The sequence below is a fragment of the Tyto alba genome, unplaced genomic scaffold (genome assembly GCF_018691265.1).
Source record: "Tyto alba isolate M040663 unplaced genomic scaffold, T.alba_DEE_v4.0 Super-Scaffold_2, whole genome shotgun sequence".
Lineage (NCBI taxonomy): Eukaryota > Metazoa > Chordata > Aves > Strigiformes > Tytonidae > Tyto > Tyto alba.
The window spans coordinates 63,166,126-63,184,630 of NW_024881282.1; the positions used below are offsets into that span (position 1 = coordinate 63,166,126).

Consider the following 18,505-nt stretch of genomic DNA (forward strand, 5'->3'; position numbering starts at 1 on the left):
CAAGATGAAAGATTGTCTTTATCTCCTACCCCATGGCCCTGTGCTCCCTTGAAGGCTTCTTTGTAGTCTTAACAAGTACATGTTTCTGAGACAGTGGAATTGCAACTTGCCCCACGCTTTGCATCTTTGTTTAGAAACGCGTGAGGTTTAGGGAGAGAAGAGACTTGCCAGGTCGTTCCTCAGCTCTGGATAAGGATAGAAACCAAAACACTTTTTAAGGGTCAGAAAAGTACATTTTATTCCTGAGATCAGTCATACCTGCTTTCAAATCACTCTTCAGATCACAGTAAAGGACCTAGAAGTGTACCTAGCTCTGAGAACCTTGCTGAAGACATTTCAGTTGAATGTGTTTGTGTTCATCGCGGTGCCCACCTGCAGTCTCTAAATGCATATTTCATGTCACAGGAGACACTAAGGAATTATCAGTACCTAAGCAGCTTGTATTGTTACAGTGCTGCATGCTCATCAATGGGCTCCACATACTTTAAACATGCAGGCTGCCCTAAGCATTTAAAATGGCTTTAGAGGCTATGTCACTTGAAGGCTTCAAAAGGGTATTCAGCCATACTAAATCAGTTTTAATGATATGGGTAAGATGGGGTTTTATCTTTTTATGAACAGTGGTGTTAGTGATTTTTGCTGGCATGACTCCTCTGCAAATCTAACATACTTTCTTGGTAACCTCTTTTGCTGGGCTTTGAATAAGGTTTTCTGTTCAGTATTCTCTTGGATTCTGTATTCTTGTGTTCATTGCTGATTTGCTCTTAGGTAGTAGGAGTACATAGCCAGGACAGTGTTCTGCACCTTGAATTTTCAAGCTGTGTGAAACAAAGAGAGTACTAATTGCTAATAAAGATGTTATGATTCCTAGCAACTTAACAACATAAATTCTGCAGCTGCTTGCATCGGCAGCTACTGTCTGTCTCTCCCAAATAATTTGATGCTTAGGGCAAGGATTAGTGAGTCAAATTCTTTGGCTTGTGTTACATAGGTCAGATTAAGCAGGCTGCTCTGCCTTGAGTGGGATTCTAGCCTTATTAACATCTGTAGCAGTTACTTAAAGTACCGTTAATAAAAATTTGAAGGTAAAGTACTTCTCAGTTAAATGAGACCAAGATTTTTCTTATAAATTTTAGAAGAGTGCTACTCTTGTGGATGGTGACATTTGCCAGTCTCCACCACAGAGTAGTATCTTCAGTTAATCTTGTTCTGACATACAAGCACTGCAATAATAGCAAGTGATAAATGCTGATTTTAACATTTCCATATGTCTGTATATTCAAATGTGGTTGTCACAGATTTACATGCTAGAAGTATGTGGGAGGGGTGAGTTGGAACATCCTTCGTTTGAATGAGCTCTTAAACGTAATGAAGACTCCTGTGATTCCCCTGATGGTGTTTATCCCTTCCCTTTACCTGCACGTGACTCAGACCCCCCACTTTTTGTCATGACTGTGATCCTGCATGAAACCCTCAAAAACTAGAAATTTGGTGACTGCTACCTAAACCAAATAATAATGTTTCTCATATCAATTATGGGTTTCCATCACTGTGATTCTATTAAGAGAGAATGTAGTCTTAGAATACAGTCACATTGTCTTGGTAGGAGCCCTGGTAACCTGGATACCTTTTTGTCTGCCCTCTTGCATCATTCCATGGTCAGGGGCTGTATTGTCCTTTAATTATGCTCTTCCATCTCTCTGGAATCTCCTAGCTCATTTTGAGCTACTAGATAATTTCATCATTTTAATTTCATTTTAAAATCTACTTCTAAAAATATGGCAAAGTTTCTGCAAAAAGTATTTTGGGATGATGCAAATAAAGGAATGTTTTTGAAAAGGGCTATGAGTAATGACTCTGTTTTCATGCTTTATGAAGTTACTAGTCTTTGATGTAACATAATTTATCACTGTTACTACTTTTATGTGATGTGATTGTTTAGTAGTAAATGTACATCTGGAACAACTTGCACTCTTCTGGTTTCATGCCACATCTGCCTTTAAAATTCTCTTTATTCCTGAAATACATGCATTTTTACAACACAGTCCAGATAACAGCATTTTCATAATTATATTTCTTAAAGAACTCAACTCATACTCTGAAGGCTTTAATCCTCTGATTAAGAGAGAACATAAAGGCTGCATGTTCTAGCATATTTCCTTAGAGTTTTCATATTTGGCACGATTTTTTTCACTTCACTGACTCAATGTTAATTCTACATTGGAGAGAGGTCCTATTATCTACGTATATTATGGAGCACTAGGACTAAACTCTTATTTGCCAAATGGATTGTCAGCAAATTTCATACCTGTGTCATCCCACAGTTAGTGTAAACTGGATCTTTTCTGACACTCTGAAGTTCAAACATTAGATGACATTTCAAATTCCCTGAATTCCACATACGGATGAAAATATGTGGATCCTACTGCTAATCATTTTCAAGCTCCAAAAGAACAGGATCCGGCTGATTTGGCTTCTCAGCTTCTATCCTCTCTGAGCTGTGAAAGAGTACCTCACGGAGCTGCTTCCAAACAAAACAGTGATTATTTGCCTAAAGGAATGCAGCACATAGAGAAATACATTAAATGACAGAATCCTACTTTTGCTGTAATTAAGCAAAACTTTAATTCAGGTAGGTCCAGTGTCTTTCAGATCATTTTCTAACTCCAAGAGCTATGAGAGTGTCTGTTTACATCACATGAATCCCACTGACAGTGAGACTGCGCTGGAATGAGTTGCACTTTTAGGACCAGGAGTTAACCTAATTTTTAAGCATCTGACATTGTTAACAGAGCCTTTTTGTGTGCTAGCCTTAGTCTGATGACAATGTTTCTTCCCTTCTGTCCTTGCCAGGTGAGCTGGCTAGGAATAAAATTGAAGCATTAGTATATCTTACTAGACATCAGAGAGTCAATGCGGAGTGACCTTGCAAGTTCCTGAAGCCCAGTGTAGTCTTCAGTCAGAGTTTAGACATGTGAAAACTCAGCTGTAGACAGTGAAACCCGCAGAAATGGAGGTTTCTGGTTTTCTACTGAGAAATGGCTTGGATTTTTGCCCTTTCTACCTTGTTCAGGTAACAGTTCTTACAGATTACAAGTCATATACCAGAAAGCAGTTTATGCAAAGCACTTGTGAAAATAACAGTGCTATCCATACTGTATGCTTGATTCTTCAATGGTGGTGGGCAGTTGCACCTGGCAGATGGCAGCCTTAGTCTTTCCTCTTTTAGGAGACAGATTTTGCTATTTCAGATACTCACTGTGGAAACAGATAAACCAGGAATTCAGGTTGTAATACTTTCACTGTTTGCACTGAATTTCTCTTGTTTGCTTGTTGTTATTTCTTTGTTTTAAGGTGAATTAGCTTTGCATATTTATGAATTCATTATTTTGAATACATTGATCTAGAAATGTTTTTCTTTGTTGAGAAGGTAGAAGTATAAGCAGCGATGAATGGTTGCCTGCACTTCCCATAAAGTATGTGACCATGCATACAGCCATAATGCAAATGGAGAATAAATGTGTCAACACCAGGTTATATGTAAGATCATTCATTTATCCACCTCTATTCCCTTGAGTCCCATGGTCTAGTCATAGGCATAAGCTGTAGCTTAAACACAAATAATGTATCATTGCTAATTGATGCATTATGTTAATGTCATCACAGGGAGAATAATGGATGCAACAGTTAAAGCTACAGTCCTTGAAAATGTTTCAAAAATTAGATCTAAATGAGAAAATGCTGATGACTGAAATATTATCAGTAAAGGGAGTCCTCTTCATTAAACTGTTCTGTGGGAGATAAAACTTGTTCCTTATTCAGTAAATCAGATGTGAGTTTCCTTGTACCATAAAGCATTTTTTGTGATCATCACATTTTCATACACATCACAAAATCATTGCACCTATGCCCTGCGATATGGATTGGGTGAGTCTGGAAATACAGCCCTCCCAAGACTAGTAATAAGAAAAACGATTGTGCCAGGCTTATTTCCAGAATTTTTCTGCAAATTTCTATTCCCAAAATGTTATTTATCTAAAAAATTAAAATGTATTAATTACCTGCAAAAGCTACCCCTTCTATATATTTGCGATATACCTAATGAATCTTTCAATGAAAAGCAGTTCTACTTTCGACACATGTATCTATTTCCTCCCAAAATGTGCAGAACAGTTAGAACAGAATATGGGATAACCCAGCCCCAGGTCTGAATTTCATCACTAGAAAGTATTTTGACCAATACAAGTTCAGAGTAAAATCATTCTGAACGAAGATTTGATATGGTATGTTCAATAGCTGTTTGAACATCCTTATATTGTAAGGAGGGAACATGTTGATAGCTGTGCGGTGTCTGTTTTCCTATAATATGAAAATAAGCTTTGCTCACTGGGGTGCACCTCTTTCATACCAGCTGAGAAACCAACTAACTGGAATTTTACAATTAAACTTTTAGTCCTAACTGATGTTTATGTAAAAAGCTGTAGCGGATCTGGTGAGAAATCCTGAGTGCTGAATTTGATGACTGTCTCTTGAGATCTTAAGGTGCGGAGAAAGATGATAACAGTGCCTTTGTCTTTAAGTGCAGTGCTTGCCACTCCAGTGACAAGATGTCAGGTTACAGTAAAGACATAAAGAGAATTAAAACTGATAACTCAACTGATTTGATAAATGTTAGTCAGTAACTTGACAGAAAATACATCTTTGGGAGCAAAGTGAGGTCTGTGGCTCTTAAACTGGAGTCCAGATTAGAGCTCGATGCTGTACAGGTCTGGGGAACTTGAGGGTGTGTTCTTCATCTTGTGTTCAGGGATAACATGCCCATCTTTACATCTCTGTGTGCAGTATGAGCCAGCCCCCCCCTCCATCTGCTAGGGAGGGGAGAGAAGCAGGCTCATAGTCTGCTTTCTGTTGATCCTCAGCATGGTGCAGTATTTAGCCTGCCCTGACCATCCAGCAGGCCTATGTTGCAACCTTTGTGGTGAGTTCTTTTTCCCCAGTGTTTGTTTTCACTATGAAACCTAAAAGATTACCTGTCAGAATATTCTTCCATCTAAGTGGCTTTACTTTCTGGGAAGTTTCTCAAAAAACAAAGTTTTACTGTGTCTGAAAATTATTTACAATGAAAACTATATACTCTACATCCTGAGATGACAAAGAAATGAGTTCATGTCCTCTCTTCTTTTTCTTTTCTTTTTTTTTTTTTTTTTTTTAGTAGCAAGCATGCTGTCATTTAGGCACAGTCGATGTTCGAATAGCTGAGTGACTACTTAGAGGTGTTTTATTTTTGTAGCTACAATATCAGCTCAGTTCGTTATGACTGGGTTGGACTTCATAACGTTTGACCTTTGCCAGATGAAACGTTTATTAACACTTGTTAGTTTGGAGGCCTGGTAGTCCAGACAGTGACCTTTATTCTGCTTCTGTTTTAGTCAGGGTTTATCACTCTGACAGAACCTAATTAAAATAGAAAAAAATAATCTGTGAGTGATATCAGTGAGAAACAGAGAACCAGAGTAAGAGCTTTTACTGGCCACAGTACATCTATAACTAGCTGCAGCTCTTCCCTTTTCTTCGCTGATGGACCGAATGTTGTTCTGCCAGCCATTATTCATTCTCAATAAGCAGGGATAATCTTTCTTAATCCCTTGGAGGGGTTTCTTTGCAGTATGTTCATTCTGAACTTTAAATCACTATTTACAGAGGGCCAGATTCTGTCATGCTTTTTCCTGCCAAATAGTAGCTTCCTCTGTTAAAAATGCAATAGTGAGCAAGGACAAGAATGAAGAGAAGTAGGCTCCATGCTGAATCCTTAACTGATAAATTCAAGTATGTGAACTTTCACCTGCAGTTACTTTTCTTCATAAGCAGTGACTTAAACTTTTGATTTTATTGTCAAATCCTTCCACTTATTTAGAAGAGCACGAAGACCTGTGATCCATTTTTTGGAAAACTGGAGGAGAAAAGCCTGTAAACTATGCAGTCTTGATTGTGTTCTTCTTCACTGGTTCAGCTCCTACTACTGAAACTAGGAGCTTTATGACCATCCCCATGTCACAAACATCAAAAATTCAGTGAGCTTTTTCAGCTGCTGTCTCAGTGATCATGATTCTCACCAGAAATGTATATAACCAGTTAAACAAAACACTGCTGCCCTTGCCTTTAATATTTTAATAATCCTCAAACTGCAGCAAAGTCGGTACTATCCAGATAGCCAAATTTAGATATACCCTTAAGGTCAGTATAGTTCTTACATTAGTTTATGCCAGACCGTTAATACAAGGAAGAAATTCTCTGCTCTTTGCATCTCTGTTTGCCTGTTAAGGTCTCTTCCTTAACAGAGTGAAGAAGCTGTAGTGCATTACCTGTTTCTCATTTTCTGAAGTTCTTGATGAATCTCCAACCCTCTTGTTTCAATCCTGCCTTATTTTTCTTTATGTTAGCTGTTTGTGAGATTAAGATTTGCTGTTTCTCATCGGTTTCTCTATTTGTATTTCAAAGGTAGGTTGATTAAGTGACAGCATTTTCAGGTCCAGCTTACTATTTTCAAATTGAGCAGGGCTGACCTTGAATCATTTTCTTTACTTGGCTCGTTATAGTATTTCTGTTCTCATAAACCATCTCAGAGAGATTGTAAATGATAGTGTTCCCCTGCAAGTTCCTGAAGAACAGTGGTAATACCAGCTATCCTATTTCTACACTGTGTGGGACCTTTTTGTGCTGAATGTACATCATGTAGGCAGTTAAGGTTTAACAACCATAAAGAGAACACAAGGAAACAAGGATCTTTTAACACTTCAGTACCTTAGAGAACCACTCTGACAATAAAAAAATATTATTTAATCAATTCTGCAGTAAAAAACATGAATGCTTCTCTCAGAGGTTTAGTTCTAAAGTAAAGGCACCTACATGTAAAAGGATTAGAATATTTTAACTACACATTTCATTCAGTTTGTCACACAAGGTGGTTTCTTTAGTTATAGTGTTAGATTTGTATAAACTTTACCTTTCCTATTGTTGCTACCTTTTGTTTTGTTTTGTTCTTTATATTGGCCACAATTGCAATTGTGTTCTAAAGTATCCACAATTACAGATCCTAATATCACATACTTGATAATATAGTTGCATATATGTAACATTCTCTAATTTGATTTTATTCTAATTTTTTTCAATGTATTTTCTGTTTTTTCTACTAATATACCAGAGAGGTGCTGGATTACTTACTACTGATATACAGGAGCTATAGTGTTGAAGTTTCTTTTCCAGTACAGTAAGATATCTCTTCTTCACTTTGAAGAAGCCTGGTAATTGAAGGAGAGTTATGTTTTTGGGCAGCTGTGTTCTTGGAATTGACTAATTACATTCTATGAAAAGCATGTCTTGTCAAGAAACTTGAGCCAGTGTCCACTCAGAATTTTCTAAGATAATAGGGAACTCTGGGAAGGAGCCAAGAACAGGGGGAACTAAAGGTTTTTAACTTGGTGTTGGTTATCTCACTGCATTTTGAGCAAGAAACACTTTTCCATGTTAATAATCTAACCCTTTCATATGTTATTGATTGTAGTTGATGAAGGAGTTTCCTCTGCTCAGCATGTTCAACATCCATGAGAACCTGCTAGAGGCTTTGTTGGAACTGCAAGCGTATGCAGATGTCCAGGCAGTCTTAGCAAAGTATGATGGTAAGTTCATATATATTTATATTCCGTCTATGTAGTACACACAGAAGCAATGTTTTTAAGTCAAACGCTTAAAATGTAGGAAATACTGTAATTAAGGTGATTGGCACAAACTTCATAGATCCCCTTACACAGTCTTTAATCCAAAGATTAAACTTTGTGCATTTTTTCTGCCAACCCATGCTTAAGTCATTGTACGGGGTAATGGAATTCACTCACTACCGGCTCTTCAGTGCTTTCTTTCCTTTCTGTTGATGTTTAATGAATGACTGTTTAGGTTCTGCAGACATTTTATTGCATGCTCTTCAAACCTTGTCTGAAAAAAGGATTATCAGTTCCCTTGTGGACTTTTCTATGAAAGTTGACTTAGCATACAAGTGCTTTACAAACATTAATTGATTTAACTGCACAGCAGTCTAGTGAGTAGTAGACTTCATGTCTTATGGGGAAACTTGGAAAGCTCAGAAGACTAGGCGAACTTTTCACATTAATTTTCAGTATTTTTCAGTAAGTAATGGTTTATGTAGCATTACATCACTTTTTATGTTCAAATCACAGCTCCTTATGACTTCTGCTCTAGCCCTTTGAATTGGAATTCAAGACACCAGGGTCTCAAACAGAGAAAGGACAGAGTAAGAAGCACTGACTGGCATACTATGTTTAGTTTAAGTTAAATGGGTTTTCCTTGTATTGTCTAGAAACTGTGACAGAAACAGGACTACAGTGCAGTTCTCTTGAGTAGCATTCATCAACCTGCACGGTTTCCTCTTCTTCCTGCAATCCCTTGCTTACTCAAGATCCACATTCCAAGTTCTGCAATAAGTGAATCAGGAATCCTACAGGCATCAGTTTCCTGTTGTGTTACTACACAGTCCTCATTCATCCTCAGAAAAGTCATTTTACACACTGGAGTATGGCAAGAGAGTTTATTAAAGGAATATTATTTAATCATATAACTAAAAATGAGATCATAACACGCATAAATCAAATAACTGAATTAAGTGAAACTGTTAGCCTTAATTTTGATGCTTTTTAACTCTTTCTCTAGCTTGATCTTGTAATCTTTAAAATGTTCTTAAATACTAGCTCTTACAGCCTTTCTGGTGTTCTCTGAACAGAGATTTTAAGGCTTGTAACTTCCAAAGTTTTTGAAAAGATAAAAGGACATAATTTGAGGTACTGCTACCAATATGGGCTCTGGAGCCTATATCCACAGTGCTTTGGCTACGCTTTCTCTTGAAGGAATTAGCATCTTTTTCAGCCTGCTCTTAGTTGATCTTCTGTCCCATTTGTCTACTGAATTGTCTTCTCTTTTGCATGGTGAGTTTCAGCTTTCTATTTCTCCCAGTTCCTACCAGAGGCTTCTTGTTCAGCCAGTACTGTTCATTTTCAATTCCATTCCTTTGCCTCTCCTAGCTACCTGTTCCAATCTTCTCTTCAGGGCAGTGATGGTTATAATACATCTCCTCACCCACTTTCCAACTCCCGTCTTACCAGACATCTTTTCCATCTACCCTTTTCTCCGTGGCTTCTGCCTCATCTTCATTTGTCATTCTCTGCTCTATTGCCTGGGTGCCAAAAAGCAGAACAGTAAGAGCTCACATAGACAGAGACTTCTTGCTGCCAGCCCCAGTACCCCCAGTACTGCTGCCAGCCTAAGTTTGTTGGAGGACTGAGACGAGCAAAGAATCTTTGGAGAATACAAACAGAAAATTGCCAAAGCTTCCACTGAATATGTGCTAACAGCTTTCTCTTAGCATCTTATAACTTAGGAAATTAAGGTGAATCTTACTGAGTCTAGGAATAGCCCACTGGCTTGATACTAACATGATCAGCCTGCCAAATTTCAGACCCCTGCAGGAGACTGTGGCAGAGTTGAGGTCATTTAACAGAAGGTAAATAAGCAGCTGATTACAGGCAACATTAGTGATAGTCACTGCTACCAGTCCAGCCTGAAATGTTTTTGACTCTTTCTGGGGTCAAATCATTCTAAGTGGAGATCAAAATGTCATGCAGGCCCTGTACTGCCATCCAATAGCAATAATGACTCTGGCAGAGATCTTGGTGGTGTTTAGTCTTACTGAAGAAATGGGCAGTTAAAGTGATAACATTAGATAACATAAAGAACAGTCGTTCTTGTAGCTCCTTGTATTTCAGTAATTCCTGTGACACAGGTATAGATCCCCATGGACTTTATTTTAGCATGTTAAGAAGCAAGTAAATAGAAATACCTGTATTTATGCCCCAGGCACCACAGGACATTGGCACCTTCTAGTCTTTAATGTAGTTATGAGATAATAGTCTTGGGAAATAACAGAACTGTAACAGAACAGGGGATTAATCCGTGTCCTCCCAAATCTCAGACTAAACTCCTGTGCCAGATCTACTTTTGCATACTAAAGCACTGATCCCTAATTTTAAACAATACCATGGTGGCACTTTGTATCATGGAAGCTGATAAAAGTTAACATGCATTTTTTTTCTCAAAAGCATCTGATAGAGTCAAAACTGAAGTCATAAATATAACAAATGAGCGTTTTCAAAAATAAAACTCTTCTTACTTTGTCTGTTAGAACCCATGCAGTTTCAACTCGTGCTTTGCCATATATAAACAAAGGTGTGTGTATACACTATGTATGCACAAGGACTCAGCAAACACAGGCTTAACCAGTATAACCCTTACAGTTCATGAGTCTCAAAAGGCCCATCTCAGGGAGTCTCAGCTCATTTTAGAACTCATCAGTTTCATGTGTTGTAAGATTTATTGGAATATAAAACAATGAACTCATTTATACTTTCCTATCTGCAGTTTCTGTTGGTCCCACTCCACTACCTTTTTTTGACTAAGACCAAACCTGATTTATTGTATTTTGATAACATATGAACAAATTATTTCCTTGAGCAGTCTGCCCCCACCCTGGACTAAAAAGTTGGATCACATTATGCAAAACTTCAGCCTCAGCAAGCAGACACACTGCTTTACCAAAAGCCATGTGTTAAATTGTGTTTATATTATGTACCTGGCAACACAGCTGATGTCCATACTCATTATTCATGGAAAAAGGGCCTCATTAGTGGGACAGCATGCGCTGTTGCTGAGCTACATCATTACAGTTTCAGAGTTCAGTGTCTGTCAATAGAGTGCAGATGACCTAAATACTGTTGAATTCTGAAAATATTTTTGGCTCTGATTTAACACATATCCATGTTATTTACAGCAGAAATAGTTATGGCTGCCTAAAGAAACTGCTGTTGATGGAATAAGCTTCTGATATTCATAGTAGATAAAGTTTCTCTGCTCCTCTTTCCTTGCTTTTTAAATGGATTGTTTTCCAGTGGAGTAGGTCTGCTTGTTGTGATGCTTGGAGCAAATGATTTATTAACTTCCCTGGTCATCTAGTTGCTTTGATTGTTATTATCTGGTAACCTGGGCACTGTGTGAAAACTTGGACCTTTCTGGCAGTTTAAAGTCAGATTTAAAAAGAATGGATGCCTATGTATTTAGTCATAGTGATGCAATGGTTCCTCCCTAAACCTGTCCTTGCTTTCCATTTTTTGAAATGAGAGTGTTTTCCAGTGAGACTATAAGTCTTCTAGTTTGCAGGAGGAACACCTTATACAGATTCCCCTTTCACTTACCCCCTTGCAAAGAATGAGAAAGACCATGTCACCACTATAGACAGTCTCAAATTCAGAGTTCACTTGAGAAGGTAATTTATACAGAGAAAGAAAGTAGATTTTAAATACAAAAGGTCTCATTCTGCCCTAGGCTGTGACACTTTGGTAACAGCTTACTTCGAAGAATCCTACTTTAAATTAGTGCCAAATCAAAATGCAGGCCTTTGAAGACGCACTTTAGAAACGGAGTCTTCTTTGTCTTGGAATACTTTCAACTTAGTGAAATCCAAACCGTTAATGTAGAGAAATTAGTCCTCTAAAATGTAACCTGTTCAGGGCTACTCTCTTCAGTCCCCCTCTGTCCAATTTCTTGTTGTCCTTACAGACTTATTAAATGGGTAAATTCTATTTACATTGAACTTGAAGGTATTCCTTTTGTAGAGCGTTGCAGACTGATGAACCAGTTGCCTGGGGTCTTCAGTTTTATCGGCTATGATCTCCAGGGTTTTTGTGTATATGTATATATTTGAGAACACAGCTGCACTCCATCAGTTTCATTACTTGCCATGATTGCATCTGGTATTTCTGAGATGTTCTACCTGGTTGTCCTGGGTTGAGTGAGTGGTGGAGTTTTTTGGTGGCAGGGGAGGGGGCTATCGGGGCGGCCCCCTGTGAGAAGCTTCTCGAAGCTTCCCCAGCTCCAAGTCAGCTCCACTTCTGTTTGGAAAATTGAGCCAATCGGCTGCGCCTCTGCAATAACGTATTTAAGAAGGGATGTGGTGATGGGCAGTGGAACTTGTGAGGAGGAGTTGCTGCAGCTGCATGAACACCAAGGTCAGTGGAGGAACAGAAGAAGAAAGGAGGGGTGAGGTGTGCCGGAGCAGAGATCCCCGTGTATCCTGTGGTGAGACGGCAGGGCGGCCCCCCCCTGCCACCCATGAAGATCTACGGTGGAGCAGACATTGATTTACGGCCTGTGGCTTCTGCTTGCCTGATCAAGGTTCTGTGCCCGAAGAAGGCCGGGGTCTCATGGAAAAAGGTAGCCCCGCTGCTGTAATTCAGTGCTGGGAGGATTGCAGCGTGCGGGGGTGTCCCACGCCGGAGCAGCTCGGGAAGGGCTGCAGCCGTGGGAGGGAATCCAGTCGGAGGAAGTTAGTGACCCATGACAGAGCAGTGTGGGGAATGCTGCAGCCCGTGGGAGGAATTCATGTCAGAGAAAGTTTGTGGAGGACTGTCTCCTGTGAGAGGGGGACCACGATGGAGCAGGAGGAACAAGTTCCGGACACTCCCCTCACCGAAGATAAGGGAAGTGGCAGCGCTGACTGCACCCCCCATTCCCTGCCCCTGCACCACTGTGGGAGGAGGCAGAGATATCGGGAGCAGAGCTGAGCCCGGGAAGAAGGGAGGGGTGGGGGGAAGGTGTTCTCAAGATGTGGCAATGCTTCTCACTGTCCTACTCTGTTATGTGTTGTTAGTGTCTGTAATAAATGTATGCTCTATTTTTTCTTCCCCTAACGAGTCTGCCTCTTGCTCGTGATCATAAAAGGGGGATTTTCCCCCATCCCAGTCCTATCTTGAACCCCAAGCCTGGCTCTCTGTCCCTTCTCATTGCCGGAGGGGAAGGGAGAGAGAGCTGCTGCATTGTGGTTGGCTGCCAACCAGGCCTAAACCACGACAGTGGTGGAGCTAACTGGGTAGATGTTCTAAGTGCAAGAGAAAGGGCTTTCTTCTGAGTTCAAGATGTAGCAAGTGACAGTGTGGAAGCAACTATTACCTTATACACACTGTTTTATAATCCTTTTATTTCTTTGAAAGAGAGACCTTAAGAGAGAGTTCCTTTTATTTAAGGTCGTACCAAAGCCTAGTCTACCTTCTGCAGGAGATGCAAATCAGGTAAGACCTCCAGTTTGTGTAATAGCAGTATCAAGAGAATAGTTTGTCTTTTTTCCCATGACATCCTTTTCAGCTTCTGCTTCTAAGGACTAGTTTCTTTCCTCCATGTCAGAATTACTTGTCACTTCAATGAAGTCTCTGTATCAGTTCTGTGTCTGTTCATGCTATCTGGTCTCTTTTTTGCTGTATGAGTCTGTGGGGTTTTTTGTTTCCTCTGTTTGTGCAAAAGCAGAAAAAGTCTAAACTAATTATACTAATCTCATTCTTCCTATCTCTCCTATAGGAGAAATGTCTCCTTCCCCTCTATATGCATTTAGGATTGAACTTGTTAAAATCAAAGGGGCTGACACCTGATTGGTCACTGAGATAATCATCTCAGTAAGAGCTGCATATGAAGTGTTTACAGCCAGTAGTGACCTCAAAATCTTTCTGTAACTGAGCACGCTAAGTTTTAGTTGTGGTCATGGCAAAATAAACACTTTTTGTTTGTGCTGAAATGTTTTTCCCATCCTATCAGGAGACCAAAATCCAGGCAACATACACAGTGGGTATGTGTTTGTGTTTGATTGAGGTGTTTGCCACCACTGAAGAAGAGTGTTAAAAGTACAGAGAAACAGAACTGCTTTATTTTGCAAGCACAAAGTAAGCGTTAGATCATTGTGTTCATAGTTTTGCTCCCTCCAGCATGTTTTCTACCACGTTTTGTGGAAAAATACAATGACTTCTCATGGGAGATAATACTACAGGATATTAGATATTTTTGACAGTGTTTTTCCCCTGATGTTCAGTTCATACTTTCCTTTATTGAATTCCAACCCATTACTCTTGATTTTAACCACTTGTATCAGTCTAATTCACTTTCTTCCTTAATATTTCTGTCTTTATAAATGACTGCATCTCTCCTGTCATCACTGATCCAGCCTGCATATATTTATTTGCTAGAGCACTTTCAATCTTTCCCATAAGCAATTTTTCCTACCACCTGTGCAAGAGCTAACAATCTAGTCTGCAGGTGCAGAGAACTGGGGGAGTTCCATGCTGATAGGGCAAGTATTGGCCTATCACTTAAACACTAGCGTCTACAGACAGCTGAGGGAGAGACAATCAGAGCTGGGCTTCACTCCCAAGCCATAGTACAGTATATGTCCTATATTCCATGATTTTTTGATGTACCTTTTTGCATAACTTCTTCCAGTTTATTGATATACTTTCAGTTACTTATTTGGAAATACCTGAATGATTCCAGAAGCTTAATATAGTCTCCCTCTAGCACTCTATGAAGAAGAACTAGCAACTTCCTTGACTGGAAGGATCTTACTGTGCAAATTGTGACCCCAGGTCTACAGCTTATTTCAGCAAATATTTAAGTCCTATTAATGTTGATAAGACTATTCATCTATCTGAAATTATGTCCATAGAAATCTGTATTATTGACTTGGGAATAACATACACTTTAGGGTCAAAATAGGGAATAATTTCTAATTAATGACTTATTCCTAAATGCAAAATCTAAAGCAATTGCAACATGCCTGTGTCTTCACATTTAGGACCTTCTGATGGCTTGGATAGTGGATGTTATACCAGTCCATATCCAGATTCATAATTTCTTGGTTTAGTTGCTATTTTATAAGAACACTAGAGCATATGACCTATTTAGATTATATATGACATATTCTGGATATCTCGAATCAGAGAAGTAGTGATATTATGGTTGCAAGTCTCTATCCACAGCGTCTTTCTATTAGTCCACTCTCAGAAGCAACTGCTTAAGAAGTAAATGATTAATAAGAATTCACTTTCCTAACCCTGCCCATAGCTGACTGGGGCTAATCAAAAGAAAATGCTCATAAATTAAGTCTAGACTATTTTGTATTCTGTTTAAAGGTACAAGCAATAAGGAAGGAGAGCCTTTTTGGACATATCAGTTCTTATTAGGCAAAAATTTCCTGATGGCCTTGACAACAGAGCAGCAGTCACATCTTTCAGCACATTGTGGGAGCTCCACAAGTAATCACAGGAGGGTGGGAAACAGTATAAGTGAAGATATTTTGCCAGATTCTCACAGAGCTGGACATGGCCTTTTATGAAAAACTTCACTTTGGTTCCTAACAGAGTACGTATTCCTAGGGCTAGTTTAGACTTATTTCTCTTGCTAAATTCAAGTTGTAACCAGACATTATTTTATGCTTTTCTGTAAAATACGAAGGTCCAGTTTTGGAGATGAAGCATAAATTATATGAGAATTTTAAAGTATTGTAGTGAGCAGACAAGAATATAGTAGAGCCAAATACTTACAGTCTAATGTGGAGCAAACAAAAAGCAAAACACTTTTGGACGAGGGTGGGCACGGACCTACTGAGGGCTATCTCCACAGCAACATAAACATGAACATTTGTATGTATTTCTTCCATTGCCAAGGGAACTGTAGGTATTATCCTCAAATAGTTGCTGCTTGCTTATTAGGAGCTTAGTACTGGAAGAGGCCTCCTGGGTGAGTGAGGTTCCCCTCTGTTGCATTCACTACATGATATTATACCTTCCACAAGCTGAGCAAAGTCCATCCTAGAATTAGCTATTTTGTTTGCTCAACTATTCTACCTGGAAATCTGACTCAAAAATTCACTTCTCAGAAACCTTGTTCTAATCTCCAGCCTAAATTTAATTCTGAACTGTTTATTCTTGTGCCAACATTATCCTTCACCTATGCAGGCCTTCTCCTTTCCAGGTGTTCCTTGTGGTTATGTGTAGGGAACAGTTGTATCTTCTCTCAGACTTTATTTAATTTGTATTGTTACAAAAACAATCCAGTCTTTCTGTTTATTTTTGTTGTTCTTGACCATGAGTGATCAGATTCAAATGCAACATTCCTTGAGAAATCCCATTTCTTCTGCAGGAATGACTCAGGTAGTACACCTGAGCCTTACCTCACCTCACTACATTTCCCTTCCTTACAGATGCCAGCAGTTCATTATGGATTATTCTTCAATCCAAATGCACAGATGTTTCCAGTTTAGGAGCATTTACTGCCTACTAGAAGCTGTTGTTCTGTGATACAGTGTTTTGTTTTAGGATATTTAACCCTCTGTCAAGCTCCATTCCTACTGTAGGATATCTTAATGCCTTTGTCAAGAATTGTAATAGTCCTCACAACTTAGTCCATGCAACTGCCACTGAACATTCTCCATTCAAGTATCAATGATCCGATGCAGAAACTAGCCTTTATACATACAATTAGAGGCTTTTTGTGTGTCACGTGGTCTCAATGTTTAACCTCATGGATTGTGTATTAATGGCTAAATTGCCATTTTCTTGCTGTCGTTCTGGCTTTTGCTGGCATACCTGCTTTCTTTGATGAAACTGAGCAAGCAGCTTTCATCAGCATAACAATTGGTTTTCCTCTTCTGCATCAGTTATATACTCCAGACCTCTTGATTCCTCCTAGTTTTCAGCTCCTTCAAACAGATAGAAAAGTGAAGTGGTGCTCTCACTTCATTAGTCAAAGAAGTCCAGGCAGACATTCTCTTCTTGGTCCTTTTTTAGTATGTGGAGTTTGCCTTTTACCTGGGAAAATGTTTTTCCAGGGACTTCTAGGTAGACCTCTTTTTCTGTGCCATTCATGCAAAATTTTGTAAAGGCCAGATCCTGAACCAACATTACTAGGTTTGAACTGATGCAGGGGAAAATATTTCTTGTGAGGTAATGGTGGCTTGATGGCCCAGAGAAACACTTACAGGTAAGGGGAAAATATGGTATTCAGTTGACCAAATGAAAACCTTAAAAATGACAGCACATCGCTGGTTTTTGTGGTTTTTTTTTCACTTTTCTATTCCTCTACTTTTTACTTCATTTATGACTAGATGAATAAAGTTTATACTGAAAAACAGAGACCGGTATGTTCTGAAAAAGGTCATTTCTGTTTACTGGAAATAACTTCACCTCCTAATGTTAAGGAAAACCTGATATAAACAGGGTTATTGTAGGTGCTTATAAATATTTTCTCCTCCTGTCATTGAAGATGTGCTCACATCTGTGTCTGTAGCTAGCTTCTATTAGTGGAGTAATTAACATATCTATCACCCAGACTGCTTTGCATGCTGTTGATTTTAATTACTTTACTCAGTACAATTACATACTCCAGTGAAATTATAATTAGAATATATTATAGGGCAGCCTCCAACAAGATCTTTACATCTCATAGTTGAAGTGTGAGCACATAAAAAGACAACAAAGAGGATTTAACAGGTAGCATTTTCAAAGTGCCTCAGTCATTCTGGCAATGTTTTCTGTCTAACAGAACAACGTTCTGCTTGGTTGCTTAGTTGTTAATAAGTGAAAGACAGTGAATGCTGAGATATGACTTGCTTGTCCTCTTTAACTCCTTTTTATAGCCCTGTCTTGAAAAGCACTGAAGTTCAGTAAATCTCTTAACCCTAAAGTTACCAAGCTCTATGGCAATTTCATCTTTCTAATCAACTTTAACGACAAACTGAGGGATAGATAGTTTCTTAGAACAATAGTCAGATTAGCTGCTCTTCACTTTTACAGTGGGCCTACTCCAATGCCTTGTGTTTACTACTCTGTGTATTTGCTGTTTACTCTAGGAAGCTCTACTATTGCAGTGTGCAGAAGTGTTTGCAGAATCCAGCCTTTACTGGGGGTTGTTTATTTATTTATTTAGCTGTAATGTTTAACTTTTTAATGGTGGAATATTTCGGTCACTATATAGCATGTGTCTGCTGGGTAGACTACTAACATGGAAGTCAGTTCTCGGTAACAGTAGGAACAAACCTATAACTCAAGTCCATTAAGCAGCATTTCACTCTACCTTTTGGAAGCTTTGTGCCAGTCTGCTCGCAGAGAACAGGCGTAAATTTAGATGAACTAATGGGTTAAATGAGGTTTATGGCTCCTGTGTGTCTCTGGAACAGCATAAAATGTCCAGAGACTGTCTGGTGAATATTTCGGTCCAAGATTTCCTTAAGAGGCAAAACCCCTTATTTTACTGTTGATCTTTAACTGCAATAAATCTAATGGTTGTTTGCTTGCAAGACAAATTCATTATTGGTTAAATAGCTGTCTTAGCTTGTATAGCTACTGCATGTTCATATTAGATAACTGCTTCAGAGGGAAAGCAAGAAGAGTGAATAAGATAGCCCTCAGCTATTGCTTGGATGTTTTGTGATCTATGGAAAAATTCATGTATTCCAGGTTACCAATGCATTTATGTATGAAGTAATGAATTCTTTCATTATGTCTCTGTCATGTCATTCTTTGAATTAGTTCTCTAATGAACCCAGTTACTGTTTAAATGGCAGTTCCAG

At 38.9% G+C, this 18,505-nt stretch overlaps 1 protein-coding gene across 7 annotated transcripts in view; it reads left to right on the forward strand.

Moving 5' to 3' along the window:
• ST7 (suppression of tumorigenicity 7) overlaps nt 1-18,505 on the forward strand; it is a 154,245-nt gene that overhangs the window by 109,137 nt on the left and 26,603 nt on the right. For all 7 annotated transcript variants that reach the window (XR_006165305.1, XM_042792437.1, XM_042792440.1 and 4 more), the window contains one exon: nt 7,562-7,676. Coding sequence is in view for 6 of the 7 variants with exons in the window: in XM_042792437.1 (XP_042648371.1) it covers nt 7,562-7,676 (115 nt within the window). In the remaining variant the exon portion in view is untranslated. The remainder of the gene's footprint in view (nt 1-7,561; nt 7,677-18,505) is intronic.